The sequence below is a fragment of the Tenrec ecaudatus genome, chromosome 4 (genome assembly GCF_050624435.1).
Source record: "Tenrec ecaudatus isolate mTenEca1 chromosome 4, mTenEca1.hap1, whole genome shotgun sequence".
Classification (NCBI taxonomy): domain Eukaryota; kingdom Metazoa; phylum Chordata; class Mammalia; order Afrosoricida; family Tenrecidae; genus Tenrec; species Tenrec ecaudatus.
The window spans coordinates 486995-509962 of NC_134533.1; the positions used below are offsets into that span (position 1 = coordinate 486995).

Sequence of the window (22968 nt, forward strand, 5' to 3'; positions counted from 1 at the left end):
GCGGCTTCCACACAGACTGGCACACTTGCTTTCAAGAAATAGCGTGCACCCTTTTGAGACTGTAAAACCTGAAACGTTTCCTTTCTGTCATAAAAACTGGCTTGGAGTCCAAAACGTGCTTTGGTGTGAATTTTTCAAAGTGTGAGCCCCAAGAACAGAGGGGTCACCCACTCCAGAAGCCTAACAGTTCCACCGTGTCCACGTGGAAGGGGCCGGCTTCCTCCTAGTCTTCCGCGTGAGGCGCCTAGGTTTGGGATAGCTGGGCTGATAGAGTAGGCCTTGCTGGGTGTATAGGTGAAACTGAGGTACACGGAGGAAGACAGACATAGCTGATAGGACAAGGGAAAGCAGAAACAGAAATAGCTTTAGTAGGGGGAAGGGGGCTTCCAGAGGAGGTTCCATGACCTAGGCCCACAGCTGGGGCGCGGGTTTTTAAAGGGGTGGTGAGGAATGTATGGCAATTAGCATATGGGGTCTGAAAGCTGGGAGAATTGCTTTTCCACTCCTTGTAGCTTTTCCACATCTTGTTTCGCTGGTTATCTTATCTGGCGCCATCTCCTGCTGATCTTTGGGATGTGCAGAGATGCACGAGCAGGGCCCTGACATGCTTCAGCTTAGTCCAGATGGGGCTGCCTCGTTCAGACCCAGCCCAAACACTGGGTTGTCCCTGCATTTTTACCAAAAGTGCTCCACCGCGCTTTGCAATAGTCTACATGCTAGGGACGCTGGCACATAGTGCTGACTGCTGGCCCATGGGGCTGTTCACTGCAAGACCAGCAGTTCAAAACCAGCAGTCTTCCCTCCGCGGAAAGATGAGGCTTTACTTCTGTAAAGGGTTAGAGCCTTGGAAACATGCAGAGGCAGCTCTACTCTGTCCTACAGGGTCGCTGTGGGTTGGCGTTCATTCGAGGACAGTGGTCGGTTTGGTCTTTTTGGTACACAGCAGAGGAGCCTGTAACCCCACAAACAGTTTCTCATTTTCTAACTTGCTTTTTCTAAGGTTCTGAGAGTTCACGAGCCAGTTCCATCACGGCCTTCAACTGCATTGCTTGCTAACTTAGAGCCTTCTATTTGGGAAGAAAAGCCCAGGTCAGGCTCAACGCTGCCACCACGCACGCTCCACATTCAATCCTGAAGGTTCAAGAATCTCTCCCTATGAAGCTGTGGGGTCCAGCCCCCGACAGTCAACACGTGCAATTGTGGAAAATGAAGAAGACTGGCAAGTGGGGCACAGGGGGCTGATGTCACTCTCTTGGGAAGCAAAGGGGGTGGGGAGTCCAGAGTTTATTCAACAATAGTGTTAGAGGCCTGCAAGCCTCCTGTTACACATACACGTTAAAATGGGCAAGGCGCGCAACTTGACTATCCCAAGCCCCCAAGGGGAATACCTCTGAGGAAGTACCAGGTATGCAAGAGACAGGAGGAGGGAGTCCCTTCTTCAGAATAAAGGACAAAGGGAGCAGATGCTCTGGAGATAAGCACTCAATAAACTGCGTTTGTTCCAGAGGAGCCAGGCGCCAGTAGGAGCCAGCTTCACATTAGCATTTTAATAGGGTAGGTGTGCCCTGGAACCCGGAATGGGTGAGTTCAGGCTCTTCTCTCATCTCAGCATGAGATTTGCCTCCGGGAGCCCTTCCCGCAGGCCCAGGAAGACAGTACCTTGGGAGCCCTTCTAGCAGGCCCCACGGAGCTAGGACACCCGAGCCCCCCTGAAGCACGGCCGCTGGCCATGGGGTCCACCGTCCTGGAAGATGCCTCACCAGGGTCCACTTCCTTCGTGGTACCTGGCATTCGGGACCTAACAGAGGCTCTCACTGCAAGGGGGTGGGGAAGGACCTGCAGCAGGCTGGGGGACGGGCTGACGCGGACTAGGATGAGCTCCAAGTCAATACGAGGCCCCCAGGGCCCAGGCATACAGGGAAGCTGGGAGCAGCTGAACAACTTCCTGCTCTAACTGTTCTTCTCCAGGGCTCCGCCTGCCGGCCGCGCCCCCCATCCCCATCCCCCATTCTCAGGGCCCAGATGCCGCTTCCCACCCTGCTCTGCAATCTACACACACCCGGAAGGAGCCTGCTGAGAAGTGGACCTTACCTGGGAAAGGGAGGGAGCACAGGGTGGGAGGCTCCCTGTCAGAGCTCACAAAGAACTCTGCTCCAGGAACTTCTGGGCCTTTTCCATTCTGCAGGTCTCTGTGTCCTCACATCCAAGAGATGGCTCAAGAGGAGCTCAAGATGGGGGGGCTGCGGACCCCATACCAGGCCGCCCCCGTGCAGTCCACCGTGATCAACATCCCGAGTGAACCCCATGTGCCTGACCACGTCGTCTGGTCCCTCTTCAACACCCTCTTCCTCAACTGCTGCTGCCTGGGCTTCGTGGCCTATGTCTACTCGGTGAAGGTGCGGGCTGGGGACCGGCTCTCCGTGACGGTGGACGTTTGTGTGTGTGTCTCTGGGGGTCCTTCTAGCATAGATCTAGGACTGTGTGTGTGTGTGTACCCAGGACTGTATATATATTTTTATATGTGTGTGTGTCTCTGGGGGTCGTTCTAGGATGGACCTAGGAGAGAGAGAGAGAGAGAGAGTGTGTGTGTGTGTGTGTAGATCTAGGACTGTATATGTGTGAATGTATATCTAGGACTCTGACTATATGTCTATATGTGTCTCAGGGAGCCATACCGGCAGGCCCAGGATGCATGACCTGTCCATTGTCAGTCTTTACTCCCACATCACATACCCTAGGAAGCCCCTTCCTTCACTACCCAACAGAGAAATCCATCCTTCACCCTGGCATCGAGCCCAGGCTGGTTCAGATGCAGGGTGTATTCTCTCTTGGGTGTGCGGGTAGGCAGCGCCAGGACCACAGTAGAAGGAAGTCAGCCTGAAGTTCACAGATAGAGCTGAGGGGCTGGGAGGAAGCTCCCGTCCCATCAGGGAGAGAGGTAGAACTGTCTTGCTGGGGCTCCAGGGAGGGGGAACCTGGGGGAGGCTGCACTGAGGGCAGAGAACCTTGCCAGCAGGTCCCTCCCAGGTAACCTCCACATCTCGTCTCCCCCAGTCTAGGGACCAGAAGATGGTGGGCAACATGATTGGGGCCCAGAGCCATGCGTCCACTGCCAAGTACTTGAACATCTTCTCTACGGTCCTCGGACTCCTGGGAATCCTCGTCTTCATCATTCTTCTCACCACGGGCACAGTGATGAGTTTCCAAGCCCTGTCGCAGATGATGGGCCAGCAAGGCCACTAGCCGTTGCACCATGCTGTGTCCTGAACCTGCTGGACGACCTGACCCCTGGCCTGCCTGCTGCCGCTCCTGTCCACAGCCGTTTGTGCATGTATCTCCATCTCTCAGCAAGCTCAATAAAGCACCCCGGTGTGTAATGGTGCAGTGACATGGCCAGGGGAGTGCTCCTGATCCGAGTCCCGAGGCTGGGCTGAGAGAGCAGGGCACACCCTCAGCTCTGGGTGGTGCTGGCCTCAGGCGGGGCTCAGCTGGACTGGGTCCTGTGGAAGCTGGGTGGGTGTCTCTCCAACTCTGACGTCTGATGTAGAGTAGGCTTGTTGGGAGTGGCCCTGGGTGCAGAACCCCCTGACCCTAAGGCACACCCCTGGTCTCAGCTGGTGGTAGCCACCTGGACTCCGGGAGGAGGAATTCCAGCCCCACCCCAAGGGCATGGGGACCCTGTGTCTGGAGATGCAGAGAACTGCCTGTGCCTGCCCCTCACTGCCCCCGGTGACCTGCTGCCTCCTGAGGACACAACTGCTCTTCCTGTCCTGTGAGGGGCAGGCAGGGCCTGGTGGAGACCACCACCCTCAGTGGTCAGAACCGGAGGGGCTGAGGCCTGTTTTAGGGTAAAAAAGGACCCCAAATCTCAAATATAATTCAAGGAGAACACCCGGTAAGCCTTAGACAGGGCAAAGCTGAGGGAGACCATTAGCTCGCGGTGGTAACAGTGTCCAAGGTGGACAGAGGTCCCCAGGCTTCACAGGGACCCAGAGGACAAAGGAAGCTGTCACACAGCAGGATTGGAGGCAGATCAGTGCACCCCAGTTACAGGCGGGGCTACAGACTGGGGCATGACTGGGTCGAGCGCATCATGTTGGACAGAAATGCTCACAAGCTCGGTCCAGGGCCCTCCGACCCAGGCAGGCATCTCAGCATCCAGTTGCAGTCAGGGGACCTCCCGGGTCAGTCCCTGAGGGTGAGGGCTGTGCCGCTTCTCCCTGGACTGCTCAGGCTCTCTGGTAGCTGGCCATCCTCTAGCCTGGGTCTCTGGCTGTGCTGCTGCTGCTGGTGGTGAGTGGTCAGAAGGGGTCAGTGGAGGCCGAGTTCAAGTGGAGGTCAAATGGATTTTTGGCTTTGTTTAGAGCTTACATTCTGAGCACCCCATTCACCAGGGCCTTGATGGCAGGGACAGCCCCCAGTCCATCTTCACAGTCCTGCCAGATTGTCTCCCTTGAATTCTTCCTGATCATTAAGCAGGGACAGAGATAATATCCTTAGGCAGAGTGCCTCCCCTCCATTGTGTGTGTGTGTGTGTGTGTGTGTGTGTGTGTGTGTGTGCTATCTCCTAGGGACTTGCCTGAGTGTGGTCAGAAGGGCTCAGTGGAGGCTGTGGTCAGTGCTCTGAAATCCAAACTCCACATGACCCTGATCCTGAGAAACCCTGGGGTTGAGGGACTGTTTCCTGGAGCCAAACTTGCCTCCAGGGAGGGTCTCAGCTCATGGAGGACATAGTGTGATTGCCTGTGTGTGTGTGTGTGTGTGTGTGTGTGTGTGTGTGTGTGTGTGTGTGTTTCTTGTTGCAAGTTCCTGGGGCAGAACTTGAGGTGGGTGGCCCAAAGGGTGGAAACAGGCCTGCTGGGTGGGGCAGCCTCCCTGGGTAAGTGGAGAGATTTCTGGGGACCCTCCCTATGACCGACCTTCTGGGTCTTCTCCAGGTTTGGTTGGGGGAGCCTAGGTGTGTCTGGGTGGGGGCAGCCGACAGATCTGGTCTGCACAACCTCTGGGTTTTTCTCTGGGGAGTAAGTCCAGGACACATCTGTGATCCCAGCGCAGTGGGAACATTTGCCCTGTCCCAACTCCAGGACTCCCTGTGGGTGGGGTGAAGACTGGTATGTGGGCTTCCCTGGTGTGCCCTGGGCAGGGGGGTGAGGGCTGAGCCTGGCAGGGTGGTGCTGCTCTGTTTGGAGAGAGGAGATGGCCAGCAGTTCATCAGTAGTCACGTGCCCTGGGTGCGCAGGATCTGGTCAGGGCCTCTCTGAGAATCCCAGCATGTTGGTTACCCTGACCTCAGTCCCTGCTGTCCCCTCCCATGACCCCACATCCTGAGATCTCACTGAAGTGGCCTAGCTTTGGCCATTGTCCTTGGATCCCCCGAAGGGCAGAGGGTGCATGACATCTCAGGCACTTTAGCCAGGTCACAAGTTGAAGTTTAGAGGGTGGATTTGGAGGGCTGCAGTCAGCCAGAATGGGGCTGGAGTGACTACCCCACCTGAGTCCTTTCCACACTGACTGCTGAGCTGCCCCACTGATCTGTACAGCCCCAGAAGTAGTGAGAGCCAGTGACCCCATGAATCTGCAAGTGAGGAGAGGTTGCCCTCAGGAAGGAGCACCCGCAGGGAACAAGGGGCCTTGGCCTAGGGATGGTTACACATGGACTGCTAAGTGCGTGCACCAGCTGCTCCTCAGGACAAAGAAGAGGCGTTCTACTCAGGCAAAGCGCCACAGCCTTGGGCTGGAAATGACGTAATGGCAGTGCGTCAGGTTTGGAACAAAGACATGAAGATGCAGGTCAGTTCCTCCTCTAGGACCGCTGACCCTTTGAAAAGCCATCAAGCTGCTGCAGAGGTGACTGGGTCAGTTCTACTACAGTTGGAAGGACAGGCTGCTGCTCCGGAAAGATGGGAGGAAGCCAGAGAACGGATTGTGAATACACAACTCATTTTTGCCAGGGGGAGAAAGTTATAAAATTGATTGTGGTAATGATTGTGCAATCTTTCTTGACACGATTAAATTGTATGGTGTTAGATTGGGGAAGGGAACGCGAGCTCACCTTGGGTGCACGGAAGAATTACGACCAGTTGAGATGCAAACAACACAAAAGGAGTTTTAATTGCTAGCTCGAGCTAGGGCCTTTTTCCCTACACTGCCCTGCACTGTGGGACATACCCTCCCAACGGGAATCAGCCCCGAGTTCTTTGTTCCCTGGGCTTTTATGGGGCCAGGGAGGGGGGGAGCGGGCAGTCCAGTGTTGCTGTTCTTTAAACTTACTGGAGAAAACTTCTGGCATCAGCGTTGTCCAGTGGTGGTTGGTGAGCAGTTCCACGTATATTCTCTTGACTGGTCATTTGGGGCATGGAGGTCGCTACTCCCTACTGGTCAGTCTGGGACAGGTGATGCCTTCTCTGACAGAATTACCTCAGTACCCAGGAATCTGAAATTAGAGCTTAAGCCTGCCCCAGACTTTGGTTTTATATAGCCTGTCATGGTGCTGGTGCCGGCAGTTGTAAACCAGGACCCCACAGTGTGTGTGTGGGTGGGTGGGGGTGGGGGGTTAGACTTTAAAAGTCTCAGAAACCTCCTGAACCAGTTGTATCTACCCTGTCCTCTAAGGTCCCTGAGTTGGAATGGACTCCATAGCAGAGGGCTTGGTTGTGAATTTGGTCAACTACCCCTAGCTCTGTAGTAATGGCCGCTCGGACAGCCTCAGCCAGCCGGGCCCAGTCAGTGCTCTTTGGCTCACATCACGGCACACCCCAGCGCAGAGAGCTGAGCCGGGTGCACTGCCCAGTCTCTTGGCACGAGAAGGCTGGACATGGGTAGGGTCCCTGGCCGCCTGTGCCCCCCAAGATCCCCTACAGAGGGTAGAGGGAGAGGCCATGTGCATCCCTCTGTCTTGTGTATTCCAGTCTGCCCAGGGGACAACTTCTCCCCCTAAATCTAGCTGAAGGCAGCCCTGGTTACCCATCATGCCACTCTACCCCATCAGAGGCCCAGGTCTTGGCTCTGTGGTTCAGCTTTCTGGGGACGCTCCTGCAGGGGCTGCCAGCCTTTGGCTCTGGGATTGCCCCCTGCCCCACTCCCTGTGGCCTCCAAGCAGTCAGTAGTGTGGAAAGGACTCAGGTGGTGTGAACTCCTGAGGGTTGGGGGCTCTCCCTCAGGAGAAGCCCCAGAAGAACCAACTGGGACCGGATACTTTTCCTCTCAGTGTCCCCAGCAGGGGCCAGTGTTGTCCCTTCTCTGAGCTCCAGGCATAGTGGGCTGATTCAGGCCCGCCAGTTCACAACAGCGTGGGTACTGAGCATGTCGGGTCACTCCACAGGACAGCCCGCCCCCTCTCACTTGAGGCCTGAAACCCCAGCCCGAAGACAGGACTGGCATTGTCAGCAGAGCCTCAGCTTGGTCTCAGGCACAGGCTGGATGGAGGGCAAGGGAGGTCCTTCCTGGCAACATGACAGCACCATCACACACATGGATACTTTATGGACATGGTTTATTGTCAGGTACACGTGGGCAAACCACTGAGAATGGGCCAGATGTGGGGGTGGCTGGGGACCCCAAACCAAAAGCCTGGCCACAGAGGAAGGGTCTCAGTATCCTGGAGGATGGTATGGCATCCCCGCCATGCTGGCCATGACGACCGTGAGAATGATTAGCCCCACAAAGACGAGGAGGCTGAAGACCAGGGCACAGATGTTCAGGCACTTGGCGGTGGACGCGTAGCTCTGGGCCCCAATCATGTCGCCCACCATCTTCCGGTCCCTGGACTGGGGGAGACAAGATGTGGAGGTTACTTGGGAGGGGCTTGCTGGGAGCTTGGAGCTGATGGCGGGCCGCCTTGCCCCAGGTCTTTATCCTCCTGGCAGTCTGGGTACCCTCCCCCAGCATGCTTCCGGAAGCCTCAGTAAAGCGGTTCCTGGCCACTCCTGGTCCCCAGGACCGCTGCTGGGGTCCCATCCTTGCCCCCTCCCATGAGTCCCCTCGGAGAGGGCTGAGCCTGAGGCAGCCTGGGGGGCTTTGCCAAGGGGCAGGGTGGGCAAAGCTCTTCAGAAACACTGCACACACTAATGCATGCACGTGACATGCGCACCCGCACATGCTTACCCATGGACACACTAGAACATACACACCAACACGTGCACACACGCAGGCCCCACTGGCCAGAGCACTCCCAGTGCACCCTCGCAGAGTCCCCCTGGCTGGTGCCCCTGGGCCACACACCTTCACCGAGTAGGCGAATGCCACGAAGCCCAGGCAGAAGATGTTCAGGAACACCGTGTTGAAGAGGGACCAGACCACGTGGTCGGGCACGGAGACCTCGCTGCGGATGCTGATCACAGTGGGCGCCGGACCGGGGGTGGGGGGCACCCCCAGCACCTCCACCTCGTGCTCCTCCTTGAGCACCTGGTAGGTCGGGGGCGGCCCGGAGGCGCACTGGAGGAAGGGCTGGGCCGCGTGGTTCATGGCGCCGAGAAGGACCCGCCGTGCCCCGGGTCGGTGGAGTCGGGACTGCGGTCGCTCTAGCTCCCTTCCTAATCACCCGGAGTTTCCGTTTCCCAGAAGTTTCGGTTTCCTGGCTTTGGAGCGCAGGGGCTCCGAGGAGGAGGCGGGCGGGAGGGGGCGGGGAATGGGGTTGGAGGCGGGGCCGGGAGAGAGGAGCTGGGAGTCCGGGGCTACATCGATTTCCGTTTCGTCGCGCGGTATGGGGGTCTTGGAGCGGGTCTGGGGGTCGCCCGGAGCCCAGCCTGCTGTAGGACGTGTCCCGTGCCTCACAAACGCTTTTCGGATCCCCATGCCCCGACGTCCTGGGTAGCCTGGTCTCAGAGGGAGGTGGGTCCCAGCCGAAGCGCCTGCCCTCCCGCCTGCACCTCCCACCTGGACCCACCCCCGGGCCAGGCACGCGGGGACCCCTGAGTCTGAACCAAGGGCTACGCCCTGCTCGGCAGCACTAGGTCTCCCACAGATCTGCCCTTGCCTTGGCTCTCACCAGGCTGCCTGAGAACCGGGGTTCCCCGCGAGTTGCAGGCTGGGTCTCGTCTGTCCCTCCTCCCCCCCCCCCCCCCCCGCAGGCCCGCAGTCAGCCGCACAGGGCAGCACAGCTCAGGCGTGTTGAAGGCTGCTCTGCCAGGCCCTCCGAGCACCACCTATCTAGGAGACTTGGGACAAGACCCTCAGCCCCACCTGCTCCCAGGAAGCTGGTGCCCCAGATCCGGGAGGGGTGGCGGGGACACACCACCAGCAGAGCTGCCCTCTCCTCATCCGGCTGGGCCCTCAGCCTCCAACTATGGGCTGTGGGACTCCAGGGCTCTTCTCCAAGGCACCCTACTGTGAGGGCAGAAGACTGCCAATGGCCACAGCAGGCAGGATCTGCTATTGTCCCCTCCAATGGGGGTGTTGGTGCGGTGCCTGAGGGCCCCACAACCGAGACCAGCCTCAAGACTGGTCATGGAGAGGGTCCCTGGATGCCCTGTGCCTCAAATTCCCAGGAGCCTGCCCCTGAACTCTCTCTACAGGGGTGGAGGGGCCATGTGCACCCCCTCTTCTCGTGGCCCAACTAGCAGGCTTCCCCACAAAGACAGGTTACAGAGTCAGAGTCCCTGCACCCCTGTGTGAGGCCCAGAGACATCCTGGGTCGTCTGCACAGTCCCTTGCCCCACCCTAACCCACCCTATCCCAGGGCTCAGACCTGGTGGACAGAAGGGTCCCAGCCAATCCCCCCTCCACCTGTGGGCTCATGAGGCCAGAAACCCCGGCCTGAGGACAGGATAGGACTGGCATTGTCAGCCGAGCCTCAGCTCGGCCTCCGGCACAGGCTGGATGGAGGGCAGGGGCCCCTCCCTGGCAACATGACAGCACTATCACGCACACCAGCGGTTCTCAAACTGTAGGTTGAGACCCCTTTGGGGGTGGAATGATCCTTTCACAGGGGTCACCCGATTCATAACAGGAGCAAAATGACAGTGATGAAGTAGCAACGAAAATATTTGATGATTGGGGGGTCACCACAAGATGAGGAGCTGTATGAAAGGGTGGCAGCACTAGTGTATGCGGACACGTTACAGACATGGTTTATTGTCAGGTACACGTGGGCAAACCACTGAGAACAGAGGTGGAGGGCCAACAGACTAGACGCAGGGCTAAGGGCTCGGGACACTGCATCATGCAGCAGCTAGTAGCCATGCCGACCCATCATCTGTGACAGGCTGTGTAGGCTGATCACCGTGCCCATGGCAAGAAGAACGATGAGCCCGATGGTCAGCAAGAGGCCGATGACCAGGGCACAGATGTTCAGGCACTTGGCGGTGGATGCGTAGCTCTGGGCCCCAATCATGTCGCCCACCATCTTCCGGTCCCTGGACTGGGGGAGACAAGATGTGGAGGTTACCTGGGAGGGACCTGCTGGGATTCTGGAGCTGATGGTGGCACCCAGGAAGCACTCCCCCCCCCCCGGTCCTCTGCCCTAAGTGCAGCCTCCCCAGGCTTTCCCCTCCATGGGGACCCCCACTGCACCCTGGAGCCCCAGGAGGACAGTTCTACTCTTACTCCTCCCAGCCCCTCAGTGCCAGCCTGGAGCTATGGGCTTGTCTCCCTCTGCTGAGGTCCTAGTGCTGCCCCACCACCGCCACCGCCCCACCACCCAGGTCCCCGAGTGAGAGTACTGGGTGTTAAACCAGGTGAGCACCTGTCCGATGTCTCTCTCAGGTTGGGAGGAGGGAGAATGCCTTGGGGAAGAGACTAAGTTTGGCCAACCTCAGGCAGGCAGGTGACCACAGACAGGAGCTGAGGGGCCCTTCCCAAGACCCACGCACACAGGAGCCAGACAGGCAACACAGAAGTCTGCAGTATGCCGCACACACAGATGCACACACGCAGTCACACGCAGGGCATCTACACACGGGACACACGCAGGCTGCACACACACACACGGGGACACACAGTCTGTTGCTTGCCCCTGCCACCTGCGTCCAGGGCACCGTGAAGACATGCTGGGTCTCCAGTGGAGAAGCTGCTCCCACACCCACGCCCGCACCTTCACGGAGTAGGCGTAAGCCACGAAGCCCAGGCAGCACCAGTTGAGGAAGAGCGTGTTGAAGAGGGACCAGACGACGTGGTCAGGCACGCAGGTGTCGCTGCTGCGGATGTTGATCACAGTGGACTGCATGGGGGCGGCGTTGTAGGGGGGCCCCAGCATAGCCACCTCATGCTCCTCCTTGATCATCTTCTGGGTTTGGGGTGCAGCCAGCACTAGTTCTTGAAGACAGTTGGTAGTGGGATAGGTAGAGCTGGGACTGGGTTTAAGAGGCCCGGATGCTGGGGGCAGTCCTAGCTGGGGAGTCGCCCCTCCCTCTCGGACTCAGTGGTTTCTGTTTCCTGAGCACACCAACAAGGGGCTCATTGCCTCACAAATCCCCGCCCCCCAAGTTTCCTCCTCACAGTGTGGGTGGGTCCTGTAGATATTTCTCTCACCTGAGAGTTGACCCAGGCTCTCCCCGGCCCCATCCTCATGTGTGGTCAATTCCTGAAGTCCCCTTAAGAGGCCAGCACACTCACTCCCCACCCTGCACCCCTGCAGGGAGGTAGACCCTCCTCCCAAGCCTGCAGACCCCCACCTCACCCAGGCTCGGCTTCATGGGAAGAGGGGTGGGCTCTGGGTGTGCCTCAGGACCATGGCTGGCTCCCAGCCCTCCCAAGGTCCCTGGAAACTGGAGCTGCGGACAAGAGCAGGACCTCTGAGCCTCTCCTGCCCAAGAGACAAGGGCAGGGGACACAGGGATCTCCCAGATTCCGCCCTGATTCCCTCCTCAGCCACGGAGAAGTGGGCAGTGTGCTTAGTCCTTGTGAGCCTCAGATGAGAGAGCCAGCTCCGTGGCCGACCCAAGGAGCTTGACAAGGCACCCCCTGCCCCAGCCGGTGTCCACTCCCAGTGTCCCCGTAGGACAGGGGCGAACCGCTCTGTGGGTGTCTGGGACTGTCCCTGTTGATGGGAGTGGAGCAGCTGGTGGTGTCCAACTGCTTGACCAAGAGGTGAGCCGCCCAGCCTGCCCCCACCTCATCCCAGACTCTCCCCAGCATCCATGGCCTGCAGCAGTCCCTCCTCCTCTCCCTGTAAGAGCTTTGTCACAGCCACCAGGGACCTCCTCCCTGGGCCAGCCGGTGCACTGCTCTCCAGCCTGCCCTGGCCAGCTGACACCAGCCCTCCTCCGTGCAGCCCTTGTTGGTTCATAGGACCAGCTGTTGTGTTCCCTCCCGCCTTGCCTGGCTCCTTTGTGGCTCTCCCCTCTGTTGGGAACCGGACATAATCAGCCTGACAAAACCGACTCCATACTGTCTGCCCGGCAGGGCTAAAGCCACTTCACCTCAACCTTATCTTATCCTGACACACACCAGATGGCCCACCCTTGTCTGCTCCAGCACCAGACATTCCAACTGCAGACTTGCGGCCACCTACCCTGTGTGCTCTACCCCCCGCCCCTTTTTTTACCTTCCCTTGGAATTCCTTTGTTTGCCTCACCCTTTAAAAAGAGGCTTGTGTAGCAATAAACTGAGACCTTGACAAGAATCTGCTTGGTCTCGCTCCTCTCTCTCTCTCCCGTTTCTCTTTCAGGCTGGGTCCCCCTCGGAAACCCCTCGAATAACTGAGCCCCGCTGGTCGGGGCACCCCTCTGGCCACCTCTATTCTGGCAGAGCTCCTGTGCAGCCCTGGTGGCCCTGGGCTGTGGTGGGCAGCAGGGGTGGGACACCCCCACTTCTGCAGACTTAGAGAGAAGATGCGGTGCTGCTCCTTCGTTGACTGCTCCTTCGTTGACGCTGCAATACCAACATGTGGGATAGATGGAGCGGAGCCGAGGGGAGACCCCAAAGTCACTTTCTATGGGAGTATTTTCTTCCTGGTCTCAGGGATGGCTGTCGTGGCCCCATACGCTCCTCCTGCCCCTCCCTTGAGACCACCATCCATGGACAGAGCCCATCCAGCCCTCCCACCTCCCCACCCAGTATCCCTCCCCCTGCGGGGCACAGGTCTCCTGGATGTTGCCCTGCCAGCAGCCAGTCAGCTGTGACAAGCCAAGTCCACCTTTGTCACTCTCCTGCCTGGCTGCCACAGAGACCTCCAGTTGCAGACACCAACCCCAGCCACCAGCCCCACCACATCCTCTTTCCTTTTTTAGGAGAGAGCGTGAATGCAGTCCCCACCTACCACAAATTATACAGCTGAGGTTCCCACATTGGGGCAGTCGCAGGGATATCCGGAGTGCAACAGATAAGCCTCGCCCTGGGAAAGCCACCTTGCCAAGTAAGTATGCACATCCTCTTTCTTGAGTGCCACTTCTTCATGGGCAGCAGGCCTGCTCCTCCCCCTGGGGTCCGCTGTCCACCAGGACCTCGGGCCACCTCCTCACAAAGACCAGGAGCTCTGGTCCCCACAGAGGCCTCAGCTCTCTGTAGCCTCCTGCTGTTTGGCCCTGTGTGTCTCACAGCACCCCCAGAAGAGCACCCTCCCGGGGGTCAGGGGGCTGGCACCTTTTCCTTCTCTGCGCAAGTCACCTCCCAGGGAGACAAACCTTGCTTCTCCAACAGGTGGGCAGTTGCCTGGCTCAGCTGGTCCTCCCTGGCATTGAAAAGCCATCACGCGCCAGTGTCCAGCCTCCTGTGAGCTGGTGCACAGGGCTCCATGGCTCAGCCGCCCTTTGCTGTGGTCAGTTGCCTCTGCACGTGGACACAGCAGCGGGCGCTTTGACAGAGGGTCTGGTCAGTGACAGCCTGGCTTGCTCACGGACAGCCAGGACACAGAAGCCTCATCCTGAAGGGGCTGAGGAGTTTGCAGATGCACCCCACCCCCATGGGCCCCGGAGGACAGAGAGAGATTTGGGAGGGACTAGTACCATGAGTCCAAGCCTCATGGGGAAGGGAGGGAGTAGGACCCCAGAGAAGGAACAGGGCCCCTCTGGGGTCAGTGGTGGCCAGGAGCAGCGTCAGGAGTCCCGGAAGAAGCCACAGAGGTGCCTGTGAACCCAGCTGCAATTCAGGTGGCCGGAAGTTTGTGAACCGAGGCCAGCAAAATCTGGCTGGGGCTCAAGAAAACTTCTGCTTTGGGGGGGAAACTTCTCTGGATACCCTTCCCCAATTGCTTGCCTCCCCTCTGTGATGAGCTCATCCCTGAGCTTGACCCTCAGCCCCTGCCTGCTGTCCAGCCCACCTTCTCAGCCCAGCCCTTGAGCCTCGCCGTGGGTTTGGAGGATGTGTGCGCTGGAAAAATGAAAGCCTGAAGCCCCCGAAAGAAGAACAAGGAAGAATTTCCAGATGGCGGTTGCTGAGCATCCTGCCAGGCATCCTGCCCTGCTTCCGGAGGAGCCCCTAACCCAGCCCACAGAGCAGACTGGTCCCGGGAAGAGAGCGCCCAGCCAGAGCACAGGTGTTGTGCAGTGGGTGCCCCATTGCCATGCCCTGTTCTGTCTGTTCCGGGGTCAAGCTCCAGTTGACCACACAGTGAGAGGGAGGCCCCTCCAGGAGGGCCTCAGAGCATTTGTGTGGAAGCCCCACAAGCAATGGACACAGCCAGCCTGAGCCTGGCGCTGGGGTAGGGTGGCCGTGGTCCGGTGTGATGTTCCTCCAGAAGATGGTGGTGGTAACTGCAGCGAGGACAGATGTGGGCTGCAGTCTGGCTGGAGGCCAGCAGAAGGTCAGGAGACAGGAGAGTGCACTAGTCCCTGAGGGTCAGGGAACAGTTCCCACTGGGCTCCTGGCTTCTTGCTGCCCAGGCTCTGCCCTCCAAGAGCGGCTCCACTCTCTTCACACTCACAGGGCTGGACTGTGGAGCAGGGGGCTGGAAGCACCACGCTCTCCTCCCCCCAGCCCCTTGCTCACTCACCTCCTGGCTAACCTTCAGCCCCTGCTGCTGAAGGCCCTCCTGCCCACCAGCTGAACCCTGAGTGTGACCACGTGACTAGGTGAGGCGGTGGACTGGGTCACTCCCGACTCCCCACACTTCCCTGCTCCTGCTTACACTGCCCCCCCCTGACCCCGCCTGTGCTGGGAGGAGCCTCCAGCCTGGGTCCCTGAGTGACCACAGGACATGGACCTCCACCCCAAAGCACTCAGGGCCAGCCAGGCAGCAAAGGTCCCTCAAAGGTCACTGGGGTACAGGTGGGGTGTTGGTGCTCCTGGTTCTGGCTTGTGGCAGAGAACTCCCCCGTGGGGGTCTTTAAGGCTGTGTCTGTGTGGAAACCCATGGCCAAACCTCCCTCCCCAGCTTCAGACTGGCAGGTGGCCAGAGTAAGGCCAAAGGGGGGTTGTCTCCACCAAATGCCTGCGCTACGTGAGAGTGAGCTGTCCATGCCACAATGAAAGGGATGGAAAGAACCCAGGGACACTAACTAGACACCAAAGAGGAGCTCCAACCTGGGCACCAGCCACCTGATATCCCCCAGGTATGCTTAAACTGGGCCAATCCCCTCAACCACGCCTCCCCCGCTGGTGGGCATAGATAACCCAGGCTGAGGGCAGGGCAGTCTCTCGTCTCTTGTCCCATGCGTGCTGTGCTTCGAGTGGAGCGAGGGTCTCCCTGTGGGCGGGCAGGCGGGCCAGCTGCGTGCCGCTCACTCTCTCCGCATCTGCCGCTCTCGGTTCCTGCTCCTCGAGGCTGCTCACACTGGCTCCACGCTCCTGCTCCAGCAGTCCTTCCCCTGCTTTTCCGAGCGCCCCGGAACAGCACCTGCAGGCCTGAGCTCTCCATCAGCAAGCTTTCCAGAAAGTGTGTGTACTTTTTTGAGCCTGTAATACCAGACACTTTCATTTTCCCTAGTAGAAGTTGCTTGGATTTACAAAAACGCCTCTGCCGTGTGAAGTGAATCCTTTCAGCATTGCGAAGTAAGAACCGAGGCCAACCACTCCAGAACCCTAACGAAACTGCCAACCTTCAGCTCAGGGTCCAGCTCACCACCCGCTGTGCCACTCGTGCTTCTGGGACCGCTTGTCGCCACAGCACAATCTAGCCCATCCGGGTGGTCGTGGAGGGTCCTCGGGCGCCATTAGCACCGTCTGCACAGTATCACTGGCCACCGGCCAGGTGGCAACACAGCCACTCCTGGGAGCAGGAGGGGGACAGCTCTGTGAAGCAGGGAGGGGCCGGGCCTCCCTACAGCTGGACGGGTCAAAAGGGGCGGGGTGTAATTGAGGGCTGCATTGAAGAGACATCAGACAAAATAAGGCATGCCAGGCCTCACCTCCTCTGGAATGGCCGGAACGAGAATGAGACGGGCTTTATTCTCTCACAAACCTGGGGCACACAGCCCACAGTGCGCACGTATGGAACAGGAAGGGGTTGTACCTAACAGGAGGGGATGAGCTAGGGGTGTCACGCAATGGGAAGGGGTGTACTAGGGTACACATGTTACAGGAAAGCACATATGTAACAAGGTGGGCAGGTTCTAGCATCAAGATGGCAGCCTAACCTTGGTCCTCTGAGCTGGCTTGACCTTAGATGTCTTTGAGCTTAGAAGTCTAAGATCCTGATCAGAAGGGAGCAGGGGCCCTACTTAGGGTGGGACAGACAGTAGGGTCTGATTGCTCTGGATGGCAGACAACCTTCAGGCAGTTGACCTTCAAGCGTAGAGTAAGAAGAGAGCATGTGTTTGGAAACAGCACCTTCACTTTGGCATTATGATGGGGGGACATTGAGGGGAATGACTTTCACTTAGGAGCATGTGAGTGGGATGCATCTTCAACCCAGGAACGTGAAGATTCCCTCCATGGACCCCTGGCCTCCCAGACGCCTTTGAGTCTGAAGATTGAGAGTTTGTCCAAATACACTGCCCCCTACCTGCCCAGGTTTCCATTTGCCACACAGAAAGGTGAGAGCAAAAAAAAAAAAAAAAAGGTGAGAGCAAAGATAAAGCAGATACTAGGGGAAAAAACGTCAACGAAACCAAGAAACCTCACACTGAGGAAGTTACTACAATCTGAGCCGGAAATGGGAGCTGTCTTCATGAGCTTACGAGAAACAGACACTTTGGGGGGGAGGGTGCTGCTACCCACACTTGAGATAGCCCAGGGTATGGAGAGATGCCTAAAAAGACAGACAGCCCCCGAGCTGAGTCAAGGAAAAGGAGAGACTCCCAGTAGACACATAAGATACCACTAAATCGGCCCCGAGCTCCCCACAGACCAGCGCAGCCCCAGCCAGCTGCCCCACGACGCCTGCAAACATCCAGGGAGGGGCTGGCCCAGGTCCTTCTCCACCTGCTCCAAACACTTCTCCACTCATCTGACGGGCAGACCGGCACCGCGACCTACCGACCATGCCGCATGAGAACAAACCTGCAGGCGTGCACTCCTGTGGAAGCATGCCACCCCGCCCCCGGCACAGTGAGCGCACTCAATTCCAAGGGTTCTGCTGCATGGATGCACGGTGGCTTCTGGCAATGGAAAGGTGGATTGGGATGTCAAAAGCCAATCAAGGTGACACACCACAGACACAGAAGGAAGGAGGGAAACTGAGACAGATGGGGTGAGCGTGCGCGTGCACACACACACACACACACACTCCCTTTGTCCAGGCTCAGATGCCTTTGGGTCTTTGGGGAATTTCTCCAAGCCAACACGTGTGGGCTCAGCCTTGCCCTTCATGCAGCTAAAAGATCACAGGAGCCTGCGTCCTTGGCCAAGGTCTCCCCACAGGGATAATGCTTTTGGCTCTCCTGTCAGTATTCCGTGCTTTCGCTCCACACCTCACTCCACAGCGGGCGCCCACTGAACCCCTCAATCTCGTCATAGGACCAGACATGTGATCTTGACGTGAACCAAGAGAGCAAAGAACACCCAGGCAGATGGCTTGAACCTGAGGAACCAGCTGCCTGGCACATGTGCACCATCCCATAATAAGGGATGACAACCTACCCAGAAACCTTTGCCTTTGACTCATTTGTTTTAATGCTCTACAACACCAGATACCATTAACATCACTGAATTGTTCACTTAAAGTGGTTAAAATGACACATTCTGCTTTACAAATCTATTATCACCGACAACAGCAAAAAGGGTCTTTTTTCCAACAGTGTATCAGCACACAATTTACATATCATACAACTGAATTGTTCAGTCATCTCAAGGGGAATCGTCCAATCACCACATCTATCCTAGAGCATCACACGCACACGCACACACGCACACCATAGTTAAATCACCTTTAAAGTGAGTTGTACAGTCACGATCAGGTCTAGTGCTCCCTTCCCTCTCCCACCTTCATTATTTATTCCCCAAGTCCCCCATCCCCGACCCCCACATTCCCTTACTACCTTGTATCAGTTATTGTCCTTGGGCTTCCACTCCTCGGGTGCTCGCAGCTGGGAAACCCACAGAAAATGAAAAACAAATCCCACCAAGGTGGTAAAGACAAGGTCATACTAGTACACAGACAAAATTGCAAATGATGCGTCCGCGGGGCAAGGCCCCGTCAACATTCAGAAGCCAGAGGGGAAGTTTCTGGCATGGAACAACTAAGCGGTGCTTTCACCGAGTACAAACTCAAGTTGTGTCTACAGGGAGGTCGACTGGCCGAGCATCGCGTTCGATCCAGCAGCATCCAGGTTAGTACCGTCTCTGCCTGAGAGCAGGGCTGTTCTGGACTCTTCCTTTGGCTCGGGTGGATCTGCCAGCGGCTTGGTCTGACTATGTACTTTTGCAGATGGGCTTGGGGCTCCCACTGTCCTCCATAATTGGTTGCTCATAACTTTAGCTCTGACACTTTTCTCCTCACTCTACTTGAATTTTGTAATTGTCGGACTCCATCTTTGAACACCTGTTGCTCAGGCGCCATCACTATGACTCGGCCCAAGTCGATGCAGTGCCTGGAATTCCGCACCTGTGTTCACAAAGAAAGGAGCCCTGGTGGCCCAGTGGTTCCACTGTGGCTGCTAACCACAAAGTCTGCAGTTCGAAACCACCAGCCGCCCCTCAAGAGAGAGGCAAGGCTTCCTATTCCTGTGAGGGGGCATGTCTCAGAAACACTCTGGGGCAGGTCGCCCCAGTCCGATGTTATGGTTGCTGGGTGACATCCAGGCAGTTCTGACCCACAGTGGCCGCTGCCCACCCCCTGCAATCCTCACAATTGTTCCTGAGCCTGAGCCCATTGCTGTAGCCAGTGTGCCAGTCCATCTCCGGGAAGGCTTCTGCTTGGCTGTCCTTCTGCTGAACATGACGGCCTTCTCCAGGGACAGGTCTCTCCTGACAGCATGTCCAAAGCCTGTCCTATAGGGTGGCTCTGAGTGGAAATCAGCTGGATGGCAGTGGGCTTGATTTGGTTTGGGGTTCGTGGATAGGAGCCCGGGTGGTGTGGTCAGCTGACCACAAGGTCAGAGGTTCAAAAACACCAGCTGCTCCACAAGCGAAAGACAAGGCTTACTACTCTTTTAAAAACAAAATTGGAAAGCCAGAGGGGGCAGATCTGCCTTGTTCTAAAGCAGCAGTTCTCAACCTGTGGGTCTCGAACCCTTTGGGGGTCGAACGACCCTTAAACCTGTATTTCCGATGGTCTTAGGCACGGAGACACCACTGCACTATTGTCTCCAGGCGGGTCCACCCACCTGCAGATTGGCTGCTCTGGTGAGAAAGAAGCTCTCTTAACCTTTACACCGATGTTGGCTTTTTACACATACGGTCGCAAAGTGTCACGATGTCGTTTACTGTTGTTCTATTAAGACTGTTACCCATGCTACACCATGCTTCAAGACAAAATTTCATTTATCCGTCATTAGAAATAAATATTTCACAATATAGAATTACATATTGTTTTGTGATTAATCACTATGCTTTAATTACGTTCAATTTGTAACAATGAAAATACATCTTGTATATCAGATATTTACATTACTGTTATGCTATTCATCACAGTAGCAAAACGACAGTTATGAAGTAGCAATAAAAATAATCTTGTGGCTGGGGTCACCACAACATGAGGAACTGTATTAAAGGGTCATGGCATTAAGAAGGTTGAGAACCACTGTTCTAAAGGGTCATTATGAGTCAGAATTGACTCAATGGCAGTGAGTTAGGTTTGGGGTTTTTGGTTTATGAATAAACATGATGATTTTCCCACCTAAATTCCCTTCAAAACAGCTTTGATAATGTTTAAATTTCCAAGTTTCAGGTGACATGTGAAACCTTTTTAAAGATTTTTCTTAGAGGTTTGAAAAGTCTATTAGCCAGGATGATAGTTAACAAGACATAATGTCTTCCTTTAAAAATTTAAGTGAGTGTGTAGAGTTAAGAAGCTGCTATACACTTGTGATTTAATAAAATAATTCTAAAGGTAAAAAACAAACTAAACAGCTCTTTCCCCCTGTTCCGAGATGGCCCACATGCCACCTTGCAAGGCCCTCGGGATCTTTTTGCTTGTGCGGTAGGCTTGGCTCCCTGCTTCTGTTTTCCGCACTGGCGTGAGGGCACACTCCAATCTGTGTGGCGCCCCTGCCACAAGACCACTTGGTCACCTGAGTTGATGCAGACAGAGCACTTGCAAAACCCAGCACCATTTCGTGACAGAAAACAAACAAGAAACACTGAGCAGCTAGGAAGAGGAGGGACCGTCTCAGTCGGCTAAGAGACATCGACGTGAAAAGACCATGGCTGGGTCAGGGGCACCTTGGCCCTCAGCGTAATGTCCTTGCTTTTCAACACTTCAAAGAGGCTTTGTGCAGCAGATGTATCCCATACACTGTGTCTGCTGTGTCCATGGGCGTTGATTGTGGATCTAAGCACCGTCAACGTCTCCGCACTTTGACCTTTCCTTCACTCATGACGTTCACCGTTGGTCCAGTGGGGAGCATTTTGGTCTTCCTTAGATTGATCTGTGATCCACCCTGAAAGCTGCAGTCCTTGATCTCCATCAGCAAGAGCTTCATGTCCTCCTCGCTTTCAGCCAGCTAGGCTGTGTCATCTGCATATCTCAGGCTATTCATGAGCCTTCCTCCCATCCTTTCCATATAATCCAGCATCTCTGATGATTTGCTCGGCATATAAATCGAATATGCGAGAGGATGCAGTCCTGACACACATCTTTACCCATTTTAAACCATGCACCGTTCCCTTGTTCGGTTCCCACAATGTCTCTTGATCCATGTATGAGTTCCTCTTGAGCACAATCAAGTGGTCTAGAATTCCCATTCTTCTCAAGGTTATCCTTAGTTTGTTGTGATCCATACAGTAGGATGTCTTTGCAGAGTCAATAAAACGCAAGTGAACATCTTTCTGGTGTTCTCTGCTTTCAGCCAAGAACCATCTGACGTCAGCAATGCTGTCCCTTGCTCCACGTCCTCTTCTGAGCCCAGCCTGAGCCTCTTGCAGCTCCCCGTCAATGTCCTGCTTCAATTGTTGTTGGATCGTCTTCAGCAAAATTTTATTTGCATGTGATCTTTGTGATGTTGTTCTTTAACTTGTGAATTCTGCTGGGTCACTTTTATTTTGAAAAGATACAAATATAGATCTTTTCCAGTGGGTCGGTCAAGAAGCTGTTTTCCAAATTTTCTGGCATAAAGGAATGAGGGCTTTCAGTGCTTCATCAGCTTGTTGAGACATTTCCATTGGTACTCCATCAATTCCTGGAGCCTTGTTTGTGGTTAATCCTTTCAGTGAAGCTTGAACTTCTTCCTTCAATACCATTGGTTCTTGCTCATATGCTGATTCTTAAAATGGTGGAACGTCAACTAGTTCCTTTTGGTACAGTGACTATGTATTCTTTTTTTTTTTTTTTAATCACTTTATTAGGGGCTCATACAACTCTTATCACAATCCATACATACATCAGTTGTGTAAAGCACATTTGTACATTCATTGCCCTCATCATTCTCAAAACATTTGCTCTCCACTTAAGTCCCTGGCATCAGCTCCTCATTTTTTCCCCTCACTCCCCCCTCCCCCTCCCTCATGAACCCTTGGTAATTTATAAATTATTATTTTGTCATATCTTGCCCTGTCCAATGTCTCCCTTCACCCACTTTTCTGTTGTCCATCCCCCAGGGAGGAGGTCACATGTAGATCCTTGTAATCCGTTCCCCCTTTCTACCCCACCTACCCTCCACCCTCCGGTATTGCCACTATCACCACTGATCCTGAAGGGATCATCTGACCTGGATTCCCTGTATTTCCAGTTCCTATCTGTACCAGTGTACATCCTCTGGTCTAACCAGATTTGTAAGGTAGAATTGGTATCGTGATAGTGGGGGTTGGGGTGGGGGGCAAGAGGAAGCATTTAGGAACTAGAAGGAAGTTGTATGTTTCATCGTTGCTAGAATGCACCCTGATTGGTTCATCCCTGACTGGCTCGTCTCCTCCCCGAAACCCTTCGGTAAGGGGATGTCCAGTTGCCTACAGATGGGCTTGGGGTCTCCGCACACCCCCTCTTTCACAAGGATATGATTTTTTTGTTCTTTGATGCCTGACATCTGATCCCTTTGACACCTCGTGATCGCACAGGCTGGTGTGCTTCTTCCATGTGGGCTTTGTTGCTTCTGAGCTAGATGACCACTTGTTTCCCTTCAAGCTTTTAAGACCCCAGATGCTATATCTTTTGATAGCCGGCCACCATCAGCTTTCTTCACATTTGCTTATGCACCTGCTTTATCTTCAGCTGTCCTGTCGGGAAGGTGAGCATCATAGAATGCCAGTTTAATAAAACAAAGTGTTCTTGCATTGAGGGAGTACTTGAGTGGAGGCCCAATGTCTATCTGCTACCTTAACACTAAATCTATACTTATATACACATAGATCTATTTCCCCATCCTCATATATAAATATATTTACATATGTACATGCCTTTATTTAGACCTCTATAAATCCCCTTTACTTCCTAGCTCTTTCCTCTATTTCCTTTTACTTTCCTCTTGTTCCACTATCATGTTCAGTCTTCATTAGGGTTTCAGTAATTCCTCTTGGTTACATTATCCTTGATCATGCCCTACCACGCCTTCTACACCCTCC

The 22968-nt window shown here is 55.5% G+C and overlaps 3 protein-coding genes and 1 long non-coding RNA gene across 4 annotated transcripts; 2 read left to right on the top strand and 2 right to left on the bottom strand.

The window, feature by feature from the left end:
* The first annotated feature begins 1633 nt into the window (after positions 1–1633).
* Positions 1634–3388, top strand: LOC142446196 (interferon-induced transmembrane protein 1-like). Its single transcript, XM_075547933.1, has 3 exons — positions 1634–1780; positions 2186–2396; positions 3055–3388. The coding sequence occupies exons 1-3, from the start codon at positions 1752–1754 to the stop codon at positions 3241–3243; spliced, it is 429 nt and encodes a 142-aa protein (XP_075404048.1). The 5' UTR covers positions 1634–1751; the 3' UTR covers positions 3244–3388.
* Positions 3389–7475: 4087 nt separating this feature from the next.
* LOC142444326 (interferon-induced transmembrane protein 2-like) lies at positions 7476–8783 on the bottom strand. Its single transcript, XM_075545121.1, has 2 exons — positions 8221–8783; positions 7476–7766 (listed from the first exon to the last, which is right to left on the bottom strand). Exons 1-2 carry the CDS (start codon positions 8461–8463, stop codon positions 7590–7592), a joined length of 420 nt encoding a protein of 139 aa, XP_075401236.1. The 5' UTR covers positions 8464–8783; the 3' UTR covers positions 7476–7589.
* A 1284-nt stretch (positions 8784–10067) lies between these two features.
* On the bottom strand, positions 10068–11250 carry LOC142446197 (interferon-induced transmembrane protein 1-like). Its single transcript, XM_075547934.1, has 2 exons — positions 11030–11250; positions 10068–10357 (listed from the first exon to the last, which is right to left on the bottom strand). The coding sequence occupies exons 1-2, from the start codon at positions 11216–11218 to the stop codon at positions 10169–10171; spliced, it is 378 nt and encodes a 125-aa protein (XP_075404049.1). The 5' UTR covers positions 11219–11250; the 3' UTR covers positions 10068–10168.
* A 1332-nt stretch (positions 11251–12582) lies between these two features.
* On the top strand, positions 12583–19734 carry LOC142444327 (uncharacterized). Its single transcript, XR_012783904.1, has 3 exons — positions 12583–13291; positions 13576–15425; positions 15803–19734. It is a non-coding gene; the product is annotated as an uncharacterized LOC142444327 (long non-coding RNA).
* Positions 19735–22968: the final 3234 nt, after the last annotated feature.